The sequence below is a fragment of the Nicotiana sylvestris genome, chromosome 3, assembly GCF_000393655.2.
Source record: "Nicotiana sylvestris chromosome 3, ASM39365v2, whole genome shotgun sequence".
Classification (NCBI taxonomy): domain Eukaryota; kingdom Viridiplantae; phylum Streptophyta; class Magnoliopsida; order Solanales; family Solanaceae; genus Nicotiana; species Nicotiana sylvestris.
In genome coordinates this window covers 72,783,569-72,806,458 of record NC_091059.1, presented here as the reverse complement: position 1 = coordinate 72,806,458, position 22,890 = coordinate 72,783,569, and the positions used below count along the sequence as shown (strand labels likewise).

The following is a 22,890-nucleotide window of genomic DNA, read 5'->3' as shown; positions in this document are numbered from 1 at the left end:
GATCGTATTAGAGAGCGTTAGTATGATGACCCCCATCTACTTGTCCTCAAGGACACGATTTTGAACATTGATGCCAATGAGGTCACTATTTGGGATGACAGTGTATTACGAATGCAGAGCAGACAATGTGTTCCTAATGTAGATGGTTTTCGTGAGTTGATTCTCCTAGAGGATCACAGTTTGTGGTACTCCATTCATCCGGGTGCTGCAAAGATGTATCAAGACTTGAGGCAACACTATTGGTGGAGGATAATGAAGAAGGACATAGTGGAGTATGTATCTCGGTGCCAAAACTGTCAGCAGGTGAAGTATGAGCATTAGCGGCCAGGTGGATTACTTCATAGATTAGAGATTCTAGAGTGGAAGTGGGAGCGGGTTACTGTGGATTTTGTTGTTGGGCTCCCATAGACTCAAAGGAAGTTCGATGCAGTATGGGTGATTGTGGATATGTTAACCAAGTTGGCTCATTTCTTTCATGTGGTGACTACTTATACTTCTAAGAAGCTAACTCGAGTTTATATTTGCAGGATTGTCAAGCTTCATGGCATGCCGGTATCCATCATCTCTGGCAAGGGACGCAGTTTACATCGCAGTTCTGGAGAGCCGTACAATATGAGTTAGGCATGTGGGATGAGTTAAGTACAACATTTCACCCTTAGATGGACGGATAGTCCGAGCGCACTATTCAGATATTGGAAGACATGTTTCATGCATGTGTGATGGAGTTTGGGGGTTCTTGTGATCAACACTTGCCGCTTGCGGAGTTTGCCTACAACAATAGCTACCAGTCGAGCATTCAGATGGCTCCGTATGAGGCTTTGAATGGTAGATGGTGTCGGTCCCCAATGGGTTTGTTTGGGGCGGGTGACACTAGGCTATTGGATACAAACTTTATTTAGGATGAGTTGGAAAAGGTTAAATTGATTTAGGATCGGCATCGTATAGACTAATCTAGACAAGAGATTAATGTGGATCAGAAGCTTTGCGACGTTGCATTCATGGTTGGGAAGCGAGTCTTGTTCCGGGCATCACCCATGAAGTGTGTTATGAGGTTCGAAAAAAGGGCAAGTTAAGCCATAGGTATATCAGACCTTTTGAGATACTTGAGAGGGTTGAAGATGTGGCCTACTGATGGTAGGATATAATCTCGTATTTTAGTTGATTATTGCACTCTAGTTTACTGCTCTTTAATTGAGTTTGAGCTTCAATTGCTATTATTTTGCACTAATTGTGTGTTTTATGCATTGTAGGAGTGATTCCAAGTGATATAGATGTTATGGATCTAATTCGAGCTATTTGGAGCTTTGAAGTCTGAGTAAGAGCACATAGGATTAAGACAGGATCGCGTTTGGGGGTCGACAACCGCGTTTCGATATCAAAAAGTTAAGAAAAAGACAGACTCTGCGAATATTGCACACCCACGACACGTGGGGCGCCATGCCTTCACATTTTTGCTGCCTTTTGAATTGTTGAGATCCCTGATAAACCCCACTACCACAGCGCATGGCGCGTCGCCCCATGCGGCGCGCCTATGTATTTTTCCCAGAGCTATTTTACAATTTCGGCTAGTAGAAGGTGGTTTCATTTAGGGCTGACCCTACTTAGTATACATACATGTAAAAACGTTATTTTTAGGACTTTGGACACATCTTAGACCTAAGGAAGCTAAGGAGGAGGTGGAGAGGCAAAAACACAAGGATTTCATCATTCAATCCTCACAAAATACAAGAGTTTGGATCGTTTATGTTTTCCATTAACTTAAACATATTTGTGATTAATTTCTCCCTGTCAATGGAGTAGTTCTCTTTAGGGTTTGATGATTTAGTGTATTGATACTTGTTTGTGGATAATTAACTCCAGTTCATATGTATTGAATAGTTTGGATGTTTTAATCGTTGCATCTATATTCACTAGTTCAAGTAATCGAGATAGGCATAACTTATGATATCATTGCATTATATTTTGTTGGTTGAATTCATTAATTCTTCTTAGTAATCGGAAGAGGCTAGTTGATTTGTTGATTAAACCTAGTTAGGAGGATAATTGCGAGAGGTTCTCCTAAAGACCAATCCACTATGGATTGTTGCATATTTTCACGTACGTAAAATTGGTTCATCTTTTAAGGTTGAGACATAATCGAGAGAGGAGTTTCTACTAAGCAATTTAACTAATAACCAAGTGAATCTAAGAGAATCACTTGAACATTAGAAGTAAATTATCTAGAGTTAAATCCCAAACATTTGTCTTGCACCTATCATATCAACCCTACTTTCTCCGAATTGATAACCTTCTTTGCTCATTACTTGCGTTGATCTTCACTAGTCAATAGTAAGACTCTTATTTAATTTTAGTCTTAATCATAAAAATGTCAATTGTTGATCATCTTGGATAGCAATCTAGCAACAAACTACGATAATACTGTTTAACTCCAATCCCAATGGATACAATATTTTAATTAACAATATTCGACTAGCGAGCATATTTAAGTGTATGTTTTGCAACTCGTCAAATTTTAGCGCTATTGCTAGGGATCGACAATCAATAGTGTTTGAATAGTTTTTAGTGCTAATTCAGGAATTTTTCTTTTTTGTTTTATTTTTCTCTTTTTACACTTGGTGTTCCTTGACTGTGTGCAAGCTATAGGTTAGATTAGTGCATGACTCGATCTTGTGGGAAAGAAGTGCAACCATACAAACCAAAAATCAAGAAACAACTATGATAATTGAGGAAGGAAAGAAATCTCCCAGAAAAAATAGAGAAGGTTGGGAAATCCTCAACTAAAGAAAATATGGCTGAAGATTGGGATAACGTTGATTTGGCTGCAAGAGAGGCATCCCACCTAACAGAAAACACCGCTCGAGATGCTGAGAAAGCAGCTACTAAAGATGCAGAAATTGAATACCAAATGGGCTCGAAGGGAGACCACTGGGCGATTATGCAAGACCGGTCTACAACAAGGTTTATCAGGTGCGAGACCACCTCTAGTTCCAGCTAATAATTTCAAGTTGAAGCAAGGGTTACTTCAAACCCTTCAAAGTTTCTGTGTCTTTTGAGGAAAGTAGAACGAAGATCCAAACAATCATATAATGGACTTCGAGGAGATCATGAACACCTTTTAATACAATGGTATATCGCAAGATGTAGTTTACATAAGGGCATTCCCCTTCACTCTCAAAGATGATGCAAAACACTGGCTTTGAAGCTTTCCCTAGGGATCAATTAGAACATGGGAGGAGATGACAAGAAAATTTCTTGCTAAATATTTCTCCTCAGCTAAGACGGGCAAGTTTAGAAGATAAATCCATAACTTTTGCCAGAATGAGACTGAGATTGTGTTTGAAACATGGGAGAGGTTTAAGGAGATAGTGTGAAAGTATCAAAATAGCGGAATCGAGCTTTTGATGCAACTCCAGGACTTTTGGGATGGATTGATACCGGCCTCATGTAGAACATTGAGCAATGCAGCTGGAGGTCCGTTGATGATGAAAAATCTAAGGGAGGTAGTCACTATTCTAGATGAGTTATCTGAAGATACAAAGCAGTGGCCCTCTGAGATTTCTGAAAGAGGAAGATCAACTGGTGTTCACCAGGTTGATACTAATACATTTGTGTAGGTACAACTTGATTCCATGGCCAAAGAAATAAGGAAGCTGACCTTAGCCACAATACATAATGAGCCTTGTGCAACATGTGATATTTGTGAAAGAGGACACCCTACTCATGAGTGTCAAGATTCAATGGAGGAAATGCTTTAGGTAATTATAACTTCAACGTAATGGGTCAGAAGCACACCGGTTTTTCATGCAGTTCACCTGGGGGTACTTCAAATTCATGGCAACCAAACAACCTAGATTTGAGGGACAAGGAGCCCCAGGCTTCCAGAATCAGCAGAGGCTGCAGTTTCAGCCTCAACAACCAATTCAGTCTAGGTCAGAAGATCTGATAAAGTCATTTATTCTCAAGACAGATGACATTCTAGATGATCATGGTGTAGCTATGAAAGAACTTGGGACAGGTTTTCGTAACTTGAAGAGACAAGTGGGACAAATTACAATTATATTGTCTGAGAGAATCCCAGGTATTCTGCCAACTGATATTGAGAAGAATCACAAATAAATGGTGAATGCTATGACTTAGAGAAGCGGGCAAGTGTTGAAAGAACCCAATTCAGTCCAAAACGAGGTAACACCTAAAAAAGAAAGTGGGGAGCAGCTGAAAATTTAATATGATAAGAAAAAGAAAGACAAGAAGGTAGCTGACAAAAAGAAGAAGGAAATGACTTCAAGACAGGAGGAACAAAATGTGAGCGAGCATATACCTGATCTACCTTTCCCGCAAAAGCTCTATTGAGAAAAGATGGACAAGCAGTTGGAGAGATTTTTAGAGATGCTGAGACATGTTAATGTAAACCTTCCATTCACTGAAGTTATCTCACAAATACCAGCTTATGCAAAGTTCTTGAAGGATATTATTACAAATAAGAGGAAGATAGAAGAGATGCTAGTGGTCAAGGTCATAGAGCATTACAGTGCAATCTTTCAAGATAAACTCCTACAAAAGTGTGAAGACTAGGGAGTTTTACCATACCTTGCTCTTTAGGCAGTCTTAACTTTTATAAATCTTTATGTGATTCTAGTGCCTCAATTAATCTAATGCCTTTGTCTATTTACATGAAACTAGAGAATGAGATTGGGGAGATAAGGTCTGCACCAATATCATTGCAGCAAGCAGATCAAAATAACACTTGAAGGGATAGTGGAAGAGGTGTTAGTTCGGGTGGATAAGTTCATATTTCCTGTAGACTTTACAGTGGTGAAGATGGAGGAGAATAAGGAGATATCCCTCATCCTAGGAAGAACGTTCTTAGAAATTGGTAGAGCAATATTAGACATACACGAGAGAAATCTCATGCTTAGAGTGGGCGAGGAGACAGTGACATTTGAGATGACTGTAGAAAAGGATTGAAAAAAGTAGAAGCCGACTGCAAGTGTTGAGTGGAAGGTGAAGGTAGAAGGCCCTAATGAATGAAAAAGAAAAGTGTGGGGTGTACCCCAAGAACGCTAAGAAGAAGCTGTCTGCATGGATGTGTGCACTAGCTCGGGTGTGTGGAATGGAGCTCGACATTGATTCGGACTCCGATTAGATATTTAGGGAAGTTTCCTCTATCTTATAATTTTTAATTGTGCGTCATGGGGACATACCACAACTTAAAGTGTGGGGTGGGGGATATGTGTATGTTGTATGTATTGTAGTTTTAGTTTACTTCTGCTTAGTTTAGTTTTTGTTTGTATATTTTAGTAGTGAAACATAGAGAAAACATTTGAAAAAAAAGCATAAAAATTTTAAAATTTTCGATTTTTCCCAAAGATGGATATCATATCGACAGGTTTCTTGAGGGATTTATGTCGAAAGAAAAAAGATAAAAGGATTTTATTTTGTAGGTAGTGTAATAATTCCCCCTTGGTTTTTTTGTGCCGCGGTTCTTTTCCAAAGGTTTTGTTTGAACCGGGCGTAGTTAGTTTTTATTTTTTGTTAGGAGTAGGAAACCTCATGCTATGATTTGATATTGAAGCAATATCTCGTGACTTGGTTATGCCTTGAGAATAGTGAGTGCTTTTGTTGTGACGTTTAGGATCTTGCATAAGTAGCTTAATTTGTATGATCTTGACTTTGCTTAACTACTTTGATTAGAGTGTCTTGATGAGTCCAATCTTGAGTTAGTTATGTGCCAGGTGTGTGAGGTTTTTGTGTTACTCTGTGCATTGCATTTGATGTCTGGAATTTGCCCCGTGTGTTTGCAAAGCGAAATAATAGTTTTGTTCAGTCTTCGAAGTGATATAGACATTTCTTTGTTAAGCCAGTTTTATATTTCACCCATCTAATTGTGATGTATCTTAGTTAACCCCTTTGAGCCTGTAATCTTGTTTCTTTGGCAACCACATTACAAGCCTTACCCATTTGTTTGAACTTATCATCTATTTGAACTTGTTGCCTCTCGTGTGCACTTGAATTTGTTATGAACTTTAAAAAATTTGAAGTGTGGGGTTATTCGTTTGGCTTTTGAATGGAACTAATGAAATAAGTAGAAAGGTGCACTATTTTGAAGAAGTAAGAGCCACTTGAATTGAAAAAGTAAAAAAAGGAGAAAAAATAGTTGTATCGTGTGCAAATATTCGTTGATAAGTGGTAACTCATGATGTAATTATTTTTAACGAAGTATGGAGTTAATGTGTATTGTAATGAAGGTGGAGTCATGGTTTAACATAAGTGTGGGGTTTTCAATGTTAAAGTGTATGTATTAAAGTGCTTAGGGAGGTGTAGTCACTCTTATATCTAAATATATTCTACCCATCACGTAGCTTACATTACAACCAATATAAAGTTCTACTTGATCCTTGACTGAATGAACTCGATTAGTAGAGTAGTACACTACGGGCAAGCCTATTGTTCATCTTTTGTGGCATATGAATGTTATTTCTGAGAGTGCATGAATTCTTTCTATCGTAAGTTGCTAATTCTTCTTAAATTTTATTATGTGTGGAACTACTCTCTTTTGTTGTTTAAGGGCACTTTATTCATGAAGGAAAGGAACTGACGTTGATCTCTATGTTTGAGTAAGTGAGTGAATTGTAAATGATGCGTGGTACTTGTGAGTCAAATCTTGAGGTGAAAATGTTACACTATTGTGCTTAGTCTTATTTTAAATATTCTTGGTATGATGAGTTAGGCAAGTTGTTTAATAAGGTTGTGTCTATATAAAGTGTGGTTTGATTGCTCGAGGACGAGCAATGGTTTAAGTGTGGGGTGTTGATGGTAGGCTATAATCTCGTATTTTAGCCGCTTATTGCACTCTAATTTACTACACTTTAATTGAGTTTAAGATTTAATGGCTAGTGTTTTGCACTATGTTTACCGTGAAAATGGTAATAACAATTAAATTTGTTGATGAAACTCTAAAAATACGTGATCTATTTTTATACTAGTTTGTTAAGCAGTTGATGCTAAGTATATGAGAATTAGAGACGAAATAAAGTTAAGGAGAGAGCTATAATCAAACCCAATAGGTCAGTTACTCGGGGCCTTGAGTCCTTTGATTCAGAGCCTCGAAGTCGATCCCGAGGCTCGGCTATGAACTATCAAGGGTAATTGGTGTAGGGCTAACAATTATAAAATAATCAACGAAGGCTCTTTATGGCTAATGATAAGCAATAAATGATGAACAAATATGAAGATAAATGAAAGCAACAATATCGAGAGAATGTGTTAGAGAGCAAATATAATGTTCTTGTACATATCGTGTGGAATAGTTGAAGCAACTGACCCCTACAAAGTGGAAAGGATCCCCTTTATATAGGAGGGGAATCCCACCATAGTACAACAAGCATTAATTACAAAGGTACGGAGATGTGACAACTAGATGACACCCTGATTTGGGTCATAGAGTAGCCTTCTAGGATTTGTCAGTCCTAGCCACGTGCCTTAGGAACTCCCTATTTCTACCGTGGTCGTGGTCAACATTATCCCAAGGTCGAGTGTTGACGAGCCCCGAGGGAGGAGACTCGATCATAACCTTGCAGCCTCGAGACTTCGAGTTGGTCTTCCGAGGTGCTTTGATAATGAGAAATTGGACCCTCTAATTTCACCGTATACAGATAGTCCCCGCATTTCTTAGAAAGGAGTGATAAGAAACTATTTTGACATCCAACTCTTCGGACTTCCTGCAATGATGTCATGCTGAAGATATCATACTTATGATGTAAACTTCACGATAACTGGTACATCCCATAGACTTGTCTTTTCTGTGTCATTCAATGTGTTGCCGATTCCCATTCTTCAAGGTGACCATATCGACGTCGATCCAGTTTAAGATGGTGCATTGATTGTGCCTGTCGATCCGTCTTTCAAAGGCATTGATGGCATTGTTGGTCATATTATCATCCCCTATAAATGGGGACTCTCCATAGTATCTTTTTACCCTAGTGTTTTTCAACATATTGCCATCCCTTTCCTCTCATTCTCATTATCTTTCTCCATTACTACCCACCATGTTTGGGGTCTCTTGCCTTAAGGTCTTATGGCGGCGTTCTTATCAGCCACGCCGTGACGAGACAAAGGGGGTCGGCCTATTCCGACTTAGGAGGACATCTGGACTCTGCACCACTGCTCGGGAGAGTGTTCGGACTATATACTGCTGCTCACTCTCCTACCCCGACCTGGTGTGGCACTTCATCCCTCAGGTTTTTTCCCAAGGGATAAAATGGCCCAACCGATCGTTAAGCTCGCACGACATGATGTCTCGGAAGGTGGACTCGAAGCGGACGTGCGAGTAGGGTTGAGGCCCACCGAATCTTCAACCTATGGCTTCGGCGGGCTATGTCTTTTTTTCTTCCTCTTCTGCATCACCTTCCTCTTCTTTGTCTTCCCGCTTTCCTCTTCTTCATTTTTTCCTTTGGAGATATTTCTCCGTGGGATTGAGCTGGAAACCTAGAGGAGGTAGACTAGGTTCTAGACTTTCACTACATATGTACCCTCTCGCTTCTTTATTTCTGTGTAAGGACCCCTCGTGGGCTTTTATAATCAAACGTAAGGACTCCTCATGGAGTTTTGTAATTGGATGTTCATGAATACAAAGATATTTCTTCAATTTGTCCTCGATGCTTGCTATTTTCTTTTATGTTTGGGAGACTCTGAATGCATGACTCTGTCTGCTATTTCCAATATCAAATCCAGGTGCGAGTATTCTTTCTGGCCTTCGATTGATAAAACAGCTTCCCGTAGAATCCATTGCAGTTCCTCGGGCCAAACCTCAAGAGCAGTCCCCGAGTGAGGATTGACTCGGGTATTTGGAGACTTGCCTTGAACTTAATGTATGTAACCTTAAGGTGTTGTAGATAGGTCCCGGATGAGGGAATTCCCGATTTTAGATGTTATCCTGAGGTCGAAACCTTTTGGATGGAGCTTGAGGTGCTTATTCTTCTTGTAGCCTAACTTCTTCCTGGTGAAGGTCCTCAAAATCGGGTAACACCTCGGGACTGGCGATGATGTTGTTGGCCTTTCAGAGCCTAACTTCTTTTTGATGGAGTTCCTCGAGGTCGGGTACCACCTCGAGACTGGCAATGATGTTGTTGGCTTCTTAAAGCCTAACTTCTGTTTTATGGAGGACCTCGAGATAGGGTTCCACCTCGGGACTGACAATGATGTCGTTCGCTTCTTAAAGCCTAACATCTATTTGATAAAGGTCCTCGAGGTCGGGTACCACCTCAGGACTGGCGATGGTGTCGTTGGCTTCTTAAAGTCTAACTTCTATTTGATGTAAGTCCTTGAGATCGGGTACCACCTCAGAACCGGTGGAGGTGTTATAGGCTTCCTAGAGCATAGCCTTGTTCTGATGGAGGTCCTTGAGGTCGGGTACCACCTTAGGACTGGGAAAGGTGTTATTGGCTTCGTGGAGCCTAGCCTTGTTCTGATGGAGGTGCTCGAGGTCGGGTACCACCTCAGGACTGGAGATGGTGCTTTTGACCTGCTTGGAAGCAAGCAGATCGTCACCGTTTTTTCCATATCTATACAAGGACATTTTTACTTTGTGGAAATCCCACCATTTTAAGTAGTTGCCCTTCTCTTTCCACATCAAACTTTTCGTTATTTTTGCACTAACGTGCTTACACAGATTCCTGCTTTTGCTCTCCAATCTTGTCATAGCCATGACTGCTACATCGGGGTCTATCCGGCAAAGAGTGGAGAGTTCCGCCCCCAACATTCAGGATCAATGAGAGTTTACCTTGAAGGTTACTTCTTTGATAGAAGAGGAGAACCTTGAGTTAGTGAGGAAAGACTACGGGTGGGGGGAAAAGGTAGTGCTATAGATACTGCATTCGGGTGAGGGCATCACGCATCGTGCTGATGGGTTCTTGAATGTGTATGCATATCCTTTCACATTGTGCTCCCTCGATAGGGTTGTGCTCGACTTCTGCCTAGAGTATCGGGTTACCTTGGCGCAGATCCATCCGTCATATTGGAGAACAGTGCTGATGATGAGATTTTTCACGGAGAAGGAGGGGCTTAATTTTACTCTTAGTCATCGTATCAAGATGCACCGACCCTCCCACTATCGAGGTCTACTGACCTTGCAATGCTGATCGACCACGCTTTTTGTTGTTGATGATGAGGAAGATGAAGGCCGGGATTGGATGAGTCGTTTTGTCCGAGTGCGGACCGCTGACATTATCCTCGTGGAGCTTATGCCATTCTCTGAGGAATGGAACTATACACGTAAGTGGTGAATTTCGTGACTTATCAATTTTGTCTTCGACGAAAGCCTGTTTTCGTAATCGTGCCTTCTTTTCTTTTTTCCCGCAGCTATTTCATGGGCACCGTACAACGTTCCTGATTTGCCGGATTGGGTCGGAAAGTTAGCGACCCACTCGACCTATGATGAGCGCAAGTGGCGAGTTGTATCCCGAGGACGATGGGAAATGAAACATCATGGCGAGTGTTGTGATATACTTACCTTTCCCTTCTTTCATATGGAGAAGCATTTTCCCTTTATGTGTATTAATCTTTTTGTTGTAGGCATTGAAGAGCCTTTCGAGGCGAGGCCGCACTCCTCTGGAGAGGGAGAAGGATTGACAACTCCTAGGCTGAAGAACGACAACAATAAGCGAGAGATGCTCTCACAGGGAGATGGCACTCAAAGTAAGGCGGAATACGACCGGGGCTTCAGAGCGGAAGCATTGTTCGAGCCTGCCGTATCCGCGGTTCCTAGTTCTAGAAAAGGGTTTCTCCGTTGCTGTCGCCTTCTTTTTCCGTCAATAGTACTTTGGGAGATACTAGAAAATCAGGGTCGCACACACCAAGCGATTGTGTTTCAACCAGAGTCGAATGTTTTAGTGGCTGAAGGGACTGTGTTGGTAGGTGTGCACTCGGCCTTCAAGGAAGCCCAGCGGCTTCACTTTGTGGTGAGTTTCGGTATAGGTCTTTCGCACTTCGCGCCTTTCCTTCCTTGTTGGGTTTTCTTTTGCAGGCATTCGACAAGCGTAGGTCCGGGATGCTTCGTTGTGAAGCCAGGCTACAGAAAGCTCTGGATGAGGAGAGATACCTTAGGCTCCTTTGTGATGAAAAGGAAGTAGAGCTGGTACACTTGTAGTACGAGTTGGGCTGGAGCTTGAATTATGAGAACCACCTGAAGGATCAGGTAAATTTCTGTCCTAGGTGAGCATGCATTCCGCCTCCTAGTTCTTGAGGTTAACGCTTAGTTTATTTCGGTTGTAGAAAAAGATGGAGGCCCTAGAGCGCCTTCAAGATGAAGTTGGCCGGGCCAGCCGTGAGCTTGATGAGCTAAAAGCTCGGGTGGAGGCTTAGGCTTTAGAGGGGAAGGATGCCCTGGCTAAAGTTCCTGATTTTGAAGCTCCACTTTGCTTAGCTTGTGATAATGCTTTGGTTCAGATAGAAATGATTGTGAAGCTTGAGTCCAAGCTTTTGAAGGTCAGGGCTGAGGTCGTTGATGCCTGGGTTGGAGTTGTAGTGGGTCGTACTAAAGCTGACCCTGAGATGGCGATCTATTCAAAGGATGATGCCAATGCTCAAGCTGAGCATAGAAGGAACCTCAACCGTGAAGGAAGGATTGAAGAATATGCTCGTTGCAAGTCTCAAAGAAGGACCCTCGAGGAGATCTGTTCTAGGGGCTTCGTCCTCTCGGAGGAATTGGCGCTAGCAAGGGCGGATGAGCGTGATGCTCGGTTGCTTTTGCCGAATGCTGAAGAAAGCGAAGATGTGGCCGGCAGGCCGTAGCCCTCGGGGGGGGGAGTATATATTTTGTCATCTATATGTAGCATGTTTGTAGACAGAAATTGCGCTTTTTCGCATATGTGTATGAAAGAAAACCTTACAGCTTTATTTCTTTTGTATATCTTTTCTATCTTGAATTTGGCCAGGTGGACTGGTCTTTTTGAGTTGGTAGGAATCCTTATAATCATGATATGGCCCTGGGGCTCATTAGACTGGCCCATGGGCTCTTATGCACTTTTGCTCTTAGGCATATTTAGGCCAACCGTTTGGGGCTCAGTCCCCGAGTCGGGCATCGACTCGAGCTTATTTGCCCTTTAAGTGGCCACAATTTAGGCTGGCGGTAGTGGCTCTTATGCTCTTGTTCGATGCGGCCTTTTAGTGTGTGTGAGCTGGCGACAACGGCTCTTACTCTTTTGGTCGATGCAACCTTTTAGTGTATGTGAGCTGGCGACAATGGCTCTTATGCTTTTGGTCGATGCGACCTTTTAGTGTATGTGAGTTGGAGGCAATAGCTCTTACACTTTTTCCCTTAGGAATATTTGGTTAACTATTTTGGATCCAGTCTCCGAATCGGGTTACGACTCCAGCTCTATTTGACCCTCAAGTTTTCAGATTTTAGTCTAGCGATAGTGGCTCTTATGTGCTTGGTCGATGCGACCATTTATGTGTGTGGCCCTGATGCTCATTAGGCTGGAGACAATGGCTCTTACGCCTTGGGTCGAAGCGACTTTTTATTGGCTTTATTTTCCTCTCGTTAAGGACTTTTTGAAGTAATCTTTTCCTGACCCGTCGTCGGTTTGGGAAGAACCTCGATTTCGGGTAACTTGCGACGATGTTCGAACACCTCGAGAGGTTTGTCTCGGAGGCTGAGTAGCTCGAAGCTTGTGATTTGGAGCTGACATGGTCGAAGCACTTTTGCCTATGCTGATGGTAGCTTGTTTAACCAGTTCTTTTCGAAGTAGATTCATAGTAATGGCTTGTGTTTTTGTAGCGACGGTCGGGCATCCCTAAGTCGCATTAGACCGGCTTGTACAGTCGTATGACCGAAGTTATTTGTGTTCGGCCGGAGACTTTGAGTCCCGAATGAGGTAGTTTCGGCATCTATATCGAGGGTATGCCTTTTTTGGGTCTTACAAGTTCAATATATAGCCAGAACTTTGGGATCGGGTCTATACCTTTAGGGAGGTCTTACAAGTTTTACATGCTGTTGAGGTCTTGCGGTTTTTACATGCCATTGAGGTCTTACAGTTTTGGATACTTGGTACAAGTATTGTTCATGCCTTGCTTGAGGTCTTTCAAATATTGTCACTTGGTACAAATGTGGTTCATGCCTTGCTTGAGGTCTTACAGATATAGTTGTTTCCTTATGTAGGTCTTACAAGACCGAGTTTGCCCCCTCGGGGTCTTATGGCCTCGGGTAGGTCTTACAGATATAGTTGTTGCCTTATGTAGGTCTTACCAGACCGAGTCTACCCGCTCGGGGTGGCCTAGTTTTCATAAGTTCATGGGGATGGTTCTTGACGGAAGTCCTCGAGTCGTCGAGGATTTCTTGACTCGGGAGCCATTATTTGCAAACATTGTATTGCCTCGTCGAGGGCTTACAATTTTGTAGATCCCGACCATGAGGTCGTGTTTTTTTTGAGATTTTGACGCTAGTCCCTGAGTATTCGTGGTACTTTCCGTATTAGAGATGTTTCACGATTTTCATGTTGCCTCATCTGAGGGCTTACGATTTTGGAGTCCCGACCCGGAGATCATTCAGGTGTTGAATTGTTGATGCCAGTCCCCGAGTATTCGGAATGTTTTCGGTAGAGAAGTAGTTTTCGCGGAGGTTCCGAGCTTCTTTTGGAGTGCGAGATGCTTTAACAAAAGGTATTCTTTGATTTCTTGACACAAATATACATAGTTTCGTTGTCGGGGGACCGACTATATAGGCACGGTTTGTTCGACCGTTTGGCCCAATACATCATTTTACTAATGGGACCACAGGGGGATGCCCTCCAGTATTCAGGGTTTATTGCAAAAGAATCCTGGAATACTTGTCGAGTCTTCCTTAGGTAGCATGTAGATGTTTCCTTGTTAAAAACCTTGCCGGTAAAAACCCTTGTCGGGATAAAAACTCGATAGAAGAAAAAGAGTGCAACAGATGCTTTATAACCTTAAGGTCTTCGAGCTGTGTTAGCGCTCTGACTGTTTCGGTCGGGCGCCTGCACAAGGGTTAGTATGAAATATGAAATGAAAAGGGAGAGGGTTATACCATAGTGTGGAATGTGCTGGCGATGTTTCTAGGACCGATATGTCCTAATTACTCGAGATAAGTACGCGCTACGGTCCATTACTTTGTTTGATTGGGTTTAATCGAAGGTGTGGCTTGATTACTCTTTTGCTCTTTTGCGAGCGGAGGTATTTATGTCGGTGCCACGTCGTGCACCGCTATCATTTCCCTTACCGCATGCTATTCCCTGTAGACGGTTGTAATCCCATCCTTTGTCGGGAATTTCATCATTTGGTGTAGAGTGGATGGTACTGCTCTCATGCAATATATCTACGGCCGACCGAATAAGGCGTTGTATCTCATGTCTCCTTCTATGACATGTAATTTCGTGTTTTGGGTCGTGCCGGCCACGGTGACTTGGAGGGTGATTTCTCCTTTTGTTGTTTCACTTGCCATGTTAAATCCATTGAGGACTCGAGTGGCGGGCATGATTTGGTCAACCAGTCCGAGCTGCTCTATCTCCCTCGACCTAATAATGTTGGCCGAGCTACCTGGATCCACGAGTACATGTTTTATTTGAAAAGAATTTACAAGGAAAGAGATAACCAGTGCGTCATTGAGAGGTTGAGACAAGGTCTTGGTGTCCTCTTTGCTGAATGCGATGGCATCTTCGGGTATATATTCCCGGGTTCACTTTTCTCTGGTGATGGATATTTTTTTCCTTCTCATCACGGGTTCCTACGGGGCATCGATGTCTCCCAAGATCATGTGGATGACATGTTGTGGTTCGTTTGTTTCGTTCTTCTTGTTTGCCTCTCTTTCTCGGAACTGATGTTTGGCTCGGTCGCTCAGGAATTCCTGGAGGTGACCTTTGTTAAGTAGTCGAGCTACCTCTTCTCGGAGTTGGTGACAATCCTCGGTCATTTGGTCGTGCGTGTTGTGAAACTCGCACACTAAGTTATGATTCCTTTGTGAAGGATCCGATTGCACAGGCCTGGGCCACCTGGCATTTCTGTTTTACTGATGGTGAACACGATGTCACATACGTCGATGTTGAAGTTGTATTCTAATAAGTGAGGTGCCCCCGTTGGCCATGCGTTCCTATCGAATTTGGCTCTACTGATTAGTCCCTGAGGATCCTGTCCTCGGTCTATCCTTTGATTATTGCGAGGTGGGTTGCACCTCGGGGCGTTCCTCTTGTCTTCGGCATATGCCTGATACCTTTATTTATTTGGGTTTGGTTCCTTCGTCGGAAGCCTGCTTGGCTATTCTAAGCCCGAGGGGGCTCCCAGCTGGTCATCCAAGGCCATCTTCGACTTGTATCGGTTGGGGACGTCCGACCAGGCCATAGTGGGATATTTGATCATATTTTGTTTCAACTGTTTCAAAGCCACCGAGCTTCGTTCATTCAGACCTTAGGTGAAAGCCTGCACTATCCAGTTATCGATTACTGGCGGTAGTTCCATCCATTCCATTTGGAAGCAAGACACGACTCTCGCAGCATTTTGTTTTCCCTCTACTGGATCTTGAACACGTCTGATTTCCTCGTTGCTACTTTGATGGCACCGGCATGTGCCTTTATGAAGGAATCTGCCAGCATGGGAAATAAGTATACGGAGTTGGGATCTAGGATGTGATACCACATCATGTCCCCCTTCGAGAGTGTTTCCCCGAACTTCTTTGACAAGTGTAGGCAGTAACATGTTCGTTGCGGTCTAAGGTCCCGTTGTACTTTGGGAGTTCTAGAATTTTGAACTTCTTTGGGATGGGTTTCTGGGCTGTTTCATCAGGGAATGACCTTTGTATGAACTTCTTCGAATCCATGCCTTTCAGGATTGGGGGTACGCCCAAAATTTGGTTGACCTTGGAGTTGTAGGTCTCGACCTTTTTGTCGTTGGCTTCTATCAATTTCTCGCCCGATCTGATCCTTTTTGTGTGGTTGTCGATACCCAATTTTTTCCTATATGTTTTTAATATACAAAATACTTTCAAAATAACATATATATGCATATATAAGCATGTACAAGTGTTTTATTATTATTCCCATATTCTTTAAGGTTTTAAATTGATTTATTTCCCTTTTTTATCATAAAATCCCAGTAATTATTTCCCAAAATTAGTATTTTTGATAATTCATCTATTGGATTTTTATATTTATGCCAAAATATGGCTAAAATATATTTCACATATTTTTACAATTTCATTTAGTATTTTTAAAGCTAAATTGCACATAATTGCAATATTAGCCATTTTAAGGTTTGATTGTGTTTTATATTCCTAAAATTGAGTCTTGTATTTTTATATTGTTAATTATGTATTGTAAATCATTTTTACTACTTTCAATTTATTTTCAGAAACTATTTACTATTTTTATAAATTAAAAAAGGAACAATTAGCTATTAAATAACAGCCCTTTTTGTATTTCAATTCTAGCCCAAATTGGACCCCAATTCCCCCAGCACAATTTTATTTTAACCCGACCCTAACCCTTTTAAACACTACCCAAACCCGAATCCCTACCTACCTCTTTTAATCTAGGCTGTTGATCATTCAAATCAGCTGCCACCATTCCCCCTTACCATTTTTAACCCAAAACGACCCCTAACCTAATTCATTTGTTATCAACCCGCCGCCCTTGAATCCCCTCTCCTCTCATACTCTCTCTGAAAACCTAAGGCTTACCCTAGCCGCCGCCAACCAAATCCACCCTAAACCCCTGCAATCCTCACTCAGTCCATGGACTCCCATGGCCGTTTGAGGTGTATCGGTCTCCCATGTCTCCTGGTGGCCTATTTTCGTGGTTTCACGGAAAGATCTCAAGGAGATCCGGGCTAGTTCTTGCTCAACTTCTATCCGGGGTCACTTTCTGGCCATCCATTGCTGCTTGAGTCAGATCCATGGCTTTTCCGGCTAAAACCGGTAATGATCTAATGTTTTCTCGTCCTCACTGGTTCTCTAAAACTCTAGCTCTTGAGATCTTTTTACTTTTCTTTGACATTTGTCTTCGATCTAGATGAATACATGGGGTTTAACTGATCTTTCTTCGTCTCTTTTATTTTCTTGAAAAAACCTAGTTAAAATTTTCGATCTCTTAGATCTATGGTGGATATATGGGATTCTTAAGGTTTTCGCTTATTTTGCTAAAAATGATTTCCCTGATTTCAAACAATTTCTCTATTTTTTAAACTAGGGATTCAAAACCCTTTTTTTGCAAAAAATAATTTCCTTCTGAGTGCTGTGATTTTTGTATGTTTAAATGTTACTTGAGACTTTCCTTTTGGCTCGATTCATTTTTTGTCAAGAAACCCTAATACTTCTGGGTTCGATTTGAAGTTTGAAAAACACACACTTACACATTCAAACTCTATTTCTTTCTCTACTACTTGTGATACCGCCTTGTCTAGCCGGCTGGAAGCCAAGGCTGGACTTTGGAACCCTGATCACTTTTCTTTTCTGCACTTTGCTTTCTCAACTGGTATGTCCTAGTTTAATGGTCTACTTCTGCTCGTTGTCTTATTAAGATACATTACCAGCATGCTGTAATATGTCCCCTTCCCCTTTAGATTAATGCACTCCCCTATGTGTGTTTCAAGGCATACTCTGTCAGTCCCTTATTATGTACTTGCCATCCCAAGTCCCTATCACTTCAATGTGCTTATGTACTTTTTGACTAACCTGTTATCATGCCAGTATCAGCTATTGATGTGCATATCCAACTAGTCCTAAGACCTATGATGGGGTTATGTATTTACAATCAAACGTCTGTGTGTCCCAAATCCCTTGACCCCCTTGTATGACTACTGATTCTATGTGTGATCCCATCTTGGGAGTTTGAGTTTTGTTTACTACTACAATTGCTTTCAATCGCCTTTGTTACTAATTGCGTTTTCAAAAAAAATGGATTTGACAGTCCAGTTTTTAAACAAACTCTTTTTTCAAACTATGTCAAGCACTCTTACATATACTCTTAGAATACTAGGTTCTGCCCCTCTTGTGTGAGCCTTGCCTTCAGACCCTTGAGCTCTCTCTGAATTTTGACACATAAGAGCTGGCGCTTCCACACTGCACTCACTCTCTTATTTATGCAATCTGGGTGTGAGCACTGCCCGAGATCCTTTGAGGTCCTTAGGGAACTCTAACACACCCAGATATGAGCATGGATTTGGAACAATATTGGCATTGAAGTGGTTTATTACATAACTCAGAGAGGACGTCAGGATCAGGGTTCCTATGGTTGTAACTTCTTATTTTTGCACTTCTTTTGTAATTCAATCATTTGGTCTGTAATAATTTGTAAACAAGTATGGGGTTGGCTAGTGAAAAAGGGATGGGAAATATGCATGCTTTAGCTATCAAAAGGGTGGAAAACATGTTATTAGGTTTATATTCCTATTTGCGCAATAGAAACCATGCTTAGGACTTATTTCATACATTAGAGATCATGTTCCTAGGACTTATACTTATTGTTTTCAGCATGTCCATTTCACAATCACATCACATAGAAAATCCTCCGCTAAATGTGTTAATAATCGGTGTTTCTGTGATCATGTTCTTACTGCCATGCACGCTTAGAGATCCTATTTTAGGCTAAACTAGTAAACATATCATCTCTGCATATTCTTGAAATCATGTTCAAATGCTGTAATATTTGTGCATATAGAAATCCTGCCTAGGATTCTGCATTATTCTGCATCTCTGTACATTAGATACCATATCTTTAGGATTTCATTCTCTTAAACACGCTTAGGCTAACTATGAATGCATAAAAGGAATAAAACAATTTTACTCAGTTTTTTACAAGCAACTGGCCATAATTTTATATGCTGAACACCTAGAACATCATGTTGTAGGTAATATAATAATCTCCAAACTGTCTTAGCAATCCTGAATAACTACTAAATACTGCTTACTCCTAGGCAAGCCTTAGGTAATTACCTAAATAAAACTGAAGCTCCTTTTGTTTAATTATCAACTGCTACAACCAGCAGGCAGACCTGATTCATACTTCTTTTCTGAGTTATATAATGAATCTAGTTCTGACTTAAACACCCTACTTTAGGATTTTAAAATTCATACCTTAACTGTGCATGAGTCATACTGTCTATGTGTACTGTTTGTGGAGGTATAACTGAGCCTTCTATTTGCTTATATGTTTTCCCTAATTGGAGTTTTATATGTTTTGTATGTCGCCTTAGCATTTTACCTTTAAACCTAAGGGTCGGCCTAGAACCTCGTTCTTATAGGAATAAGAGTCAAAAAATCCTCCGGGACTGATAGGGATGGGATGGGTAACAACATGCAATAGAGGTCGAGACCAACCCTCGCTTTAATTACCTTAACGGTGCAAGAAAGGGTAGATATGGACATGATGACCGGTGCGCTAATACCACGTATATCCCCTCTTCTGAGGAGTGTCATACCGGTATTGAATTGATGTGATCCATATTACAAGCAAACCTAGGATAGCCCCTTTATTTTTATAAGTATGCTTAGACTATAACTCTTTTCAAAACCTTGCTTTTATTAATCGTTTTTCAAACACTTGTGTATTTAAACTTAAAATCCCCTATTACTTGTGCCTTATTTGTTTACTTGCTAATTGCACAAATTCACAAAAACTATCTAGCCGGGAACCACACTAGTGGATCCTCAGGGGTGCCTAACACCTTTCCCCTTAGGATAATTTCAATCCCTTACCCTATCTCTGGTTATCAATCATAGTTGTAGTTGGACCTAATAGGTGCCCTAACGCACCTTAAAATAGTTAGGTGGCGACTCTTCAAATGCCCAATTCCCAAAAAGGAAATGAGTAATTACACCCCATGAACGTCGAAACCTGGACTCCTCTCCACGGATGGAAAAAGGGGGAGCGACATCATGGCGACTCTGATGGGGATATTTAGGGTTTTACCATTTAGATTGTTTTTGTGAATTTGTACCTCATTAAGCGTTTAATTTCTTTTCAAAAGCGAAACTGACATATCTTCCTTGTTTCATTCCTTTACTGTTGCTTTAAATGATAAAACTGCTGTATTTATCGCCTTGTTGACGTGCAAATACGTGCCAACATGTTTTTAATTATAGCATAATCATGCTGAACATCATACTCCACTCGTGACAAACAAATACTATAGCAACGCTTTAATGAGTGGTTGCACTCTTCCTATATCATTACCCCCTAAATTCGAAAAGGCATATTTGAAGTAAAACTAGTTGATCAGCGGTGCAGTTGACAGTTCCGTGTCTTCCCCCTTGAGTTGTCCGCTCAAGGGTACCAGTCTAAAACCCCATAGAAACCTTACTCTTTTTAAATTATCCATACATCATGGTCAAACCTAGCCGGGTTAGTTATGTTGTCCACATAATGATCCTTTAAGATAGCCTTTTCCAAAGTCCACTGGGTTTCCTTAAACCCAAACTGACATCATCACGTTCTGTGAATAATTTGGAGAACTAAATGCTTCATGTTAATTGTTGGTATTAAATAATCAAGTCTGGTGGGATGTAAGGGTCTAACCATATTTGTCTTGCATAAATATGAGGCACGAAGTCACCAAATTCGGCATGGTCACCAACTTCCACCCAAGATTGCTAAGTTGCTGGAGAGATTTACACTCTAGTGACCAAACTCTCGTCCGAAAATATTTGGGTAATCTACCATCCCTCCTGGAGATCCAACCTAACAACATGATCATAGAAGCTGCCACATTGTTTTGGGATTGTGAAATGGCGGTGTTCTACTTTGGGGACATTGAAATGACACCTTTGCTAGAGGAGATAAGAGGACTGACCGGTCTAGTGTGGGAAACTCCGGGTTTGCTAATGCCTGAGAACCGTAAAGGCAGGGGTTTCCTCAAGATGATGGGTTTGAAGAATAATACATAATTGACATGCATCTTTTTTGACTACCTGTATGCAAGGTATGGTCACAACAAATCCTACCGTACCTACCCTGACAAGTTTGCCATCACGTCTTTGGGACACATCCATTGTAGGGTTTTCGTCTTCATGTTTTGTTTCCTGGGTCTGATCGTGTTTTCGATGAAGAAAGAGAGAATCCATACTAGGATGGCTATGGTAACTAAGACCCTAATGGAGGGGATTGGTGGGCAGACATTCAAAATTGTGCCCATAATCATTGCAGACATATACCGAGCTTTAGAAAAGTGCCAATGAGGAGCAAAATGCTTCGAAGGCCGCAATTTACTACTTCAACTCTGGCTCATGAGACATCTCCAAAGAGGCGAATACTGACAAGAAATTCAGCGAAGGGACTGGGATGATCACATCGCTTTCCAGCATCCAAAGAAAATGAATTATATCCCCGACATGTTCGCTCAGCCTTAGAATGCCAAAGGATAGGTTGATCTATTCGATAATCTGACCGAAGAACAGGTCCAATGGATGTTCGAATGGTTTCTTGTAGAAGAGCTCATCGCCTGATCCAGAGATGCACCTTTCCTGATACTGGTTGGTCTAAGAAGAACATACCCTTACGTCCCTCTTCGAGTTATGAGGCAAGCTGGTAGGAAGCAAGTTATACCCAAGGTCGACAAGATGAGCCATTTTCGAGCTGACTTCCAAAATGATGATAATCCCTACAAGTGCCAAGCCCAACAGATGTGGCACTGCAAGATTATAATTGGGAAAGATACCATTGAGCCAGATAGATATCATGCTGGTTGTGCTCCTTTCTACTAAGGTTGGTTGGAAGACAATCATGATGGTTTGGATCAGCCAGGGTTTGTTCGGGGTCATAGAATTATAGATGAAAATGCCGAGGCACAAGTCAAGTATAACCAGCTGCGCAAAAGGATCCGTAAGTGTGAGAGAGAACACCGCGAGATACAAGAGTCCAACCAAAAGCTGTTTAAGGAATGTAAGGACATGGATGTCAGTGCCAACAAGAGGCTAGGATACTTGGAGCGAGGCATAGTAGAATTAGAGAGAAAATTTCTCAAAATGGTTGAAGACTATCAAGAGGTTGAAGGGACCGAAGGCGGACATCTACCCAGAGCATACCTATTGCTGGGACTTCGCGAGTTGGGGAAGCTGTTCGACGGAGCCAAGGATGCCGAATCTGGGGAAGGTCCTTCTGAGACCAAGTAGATAGGAGTTTATCTTTTTTGTTTTATGAATGTAATAAGGCCAATGGCCATTAGTGACTTTTATTGCTTGCTTATTTAGTGTCGTTTTTGTGATTCTTCTACTTTTTATCAATAAAATGAGGCATTTATCATTAAAGGTTCTCCAAATCAATCTGTCGCTGAGCCTACCTCGGGCACAAAGAGGTTCCCAAATTAGGACACGCTTTACATTCCCGCACTATGTATTTAAATATTGCAATACTTTTTATAATCCTCAAGGTTAGTTCGTGCACTCTGGCATCATAATCTTATTCAATGAGATCCAGGGGCCCTCCACCCACTCCTCCTCTTAGTCCTGTTTAAAGCAAGAACAAAGGCAAGATGGAAGATTTGAACAACGCTAGGAAGGAGAACCCAACTGAATGGGTTGAGGCCTCTGATGGCCATGGTATTCAGTTTCCTAATAAGAATGTGTCACAACTTGAACAGAAGCTGCTGAAATTTTAGGAAAGGCTCGATCAGGTTCGGAATCTGGCAAGCCTGTCATTTTTCCTCAGCACCCCAGATATCAATTTCCCCAACACTCAAAACCCTACACCTCCTCAAAATATCCTAAAACAACATAATCATCCCGCTCCTCACCATCAAGTTGCTCCACCAAAGAATCAATGCAACACCTGCCATACCCCAAACAACACTCCACTACCTATCCCAGAACCCCAAAACTCCACAACTGACCATTCCTACACCAACACACTAGGCCACCGTAACACTCCTATCTACATGGAGACCATGCCAAACTCC

At 41.6% G+C, this 22,890-nt stretch overlaps 1 protein-coding gene across 1 annotated transcript; it reads left to right on the top strand.

Annotated features, from left to right (window-relative positions):
* Positions 1-4,356: 4,356 nt before the first annotated feature.
* Positions 4,357-4,965, top strand: LOC138887523 (uncharacterized). Its single transcript, XM_070169283.1, has 2 exons — positions 4,357-4,559; positions 4,725-4,965. The coding sequence occupies exons 1-2, from the start codon at positions 4,357-4,359 to the stop codon at positions 4,963-4,965; spliced, it is 444 nt and encodes a 147-aa protein (XP_070025384.1).
* Positions 4,966-22,890: the final 17,925 nt, after the last annotated feature.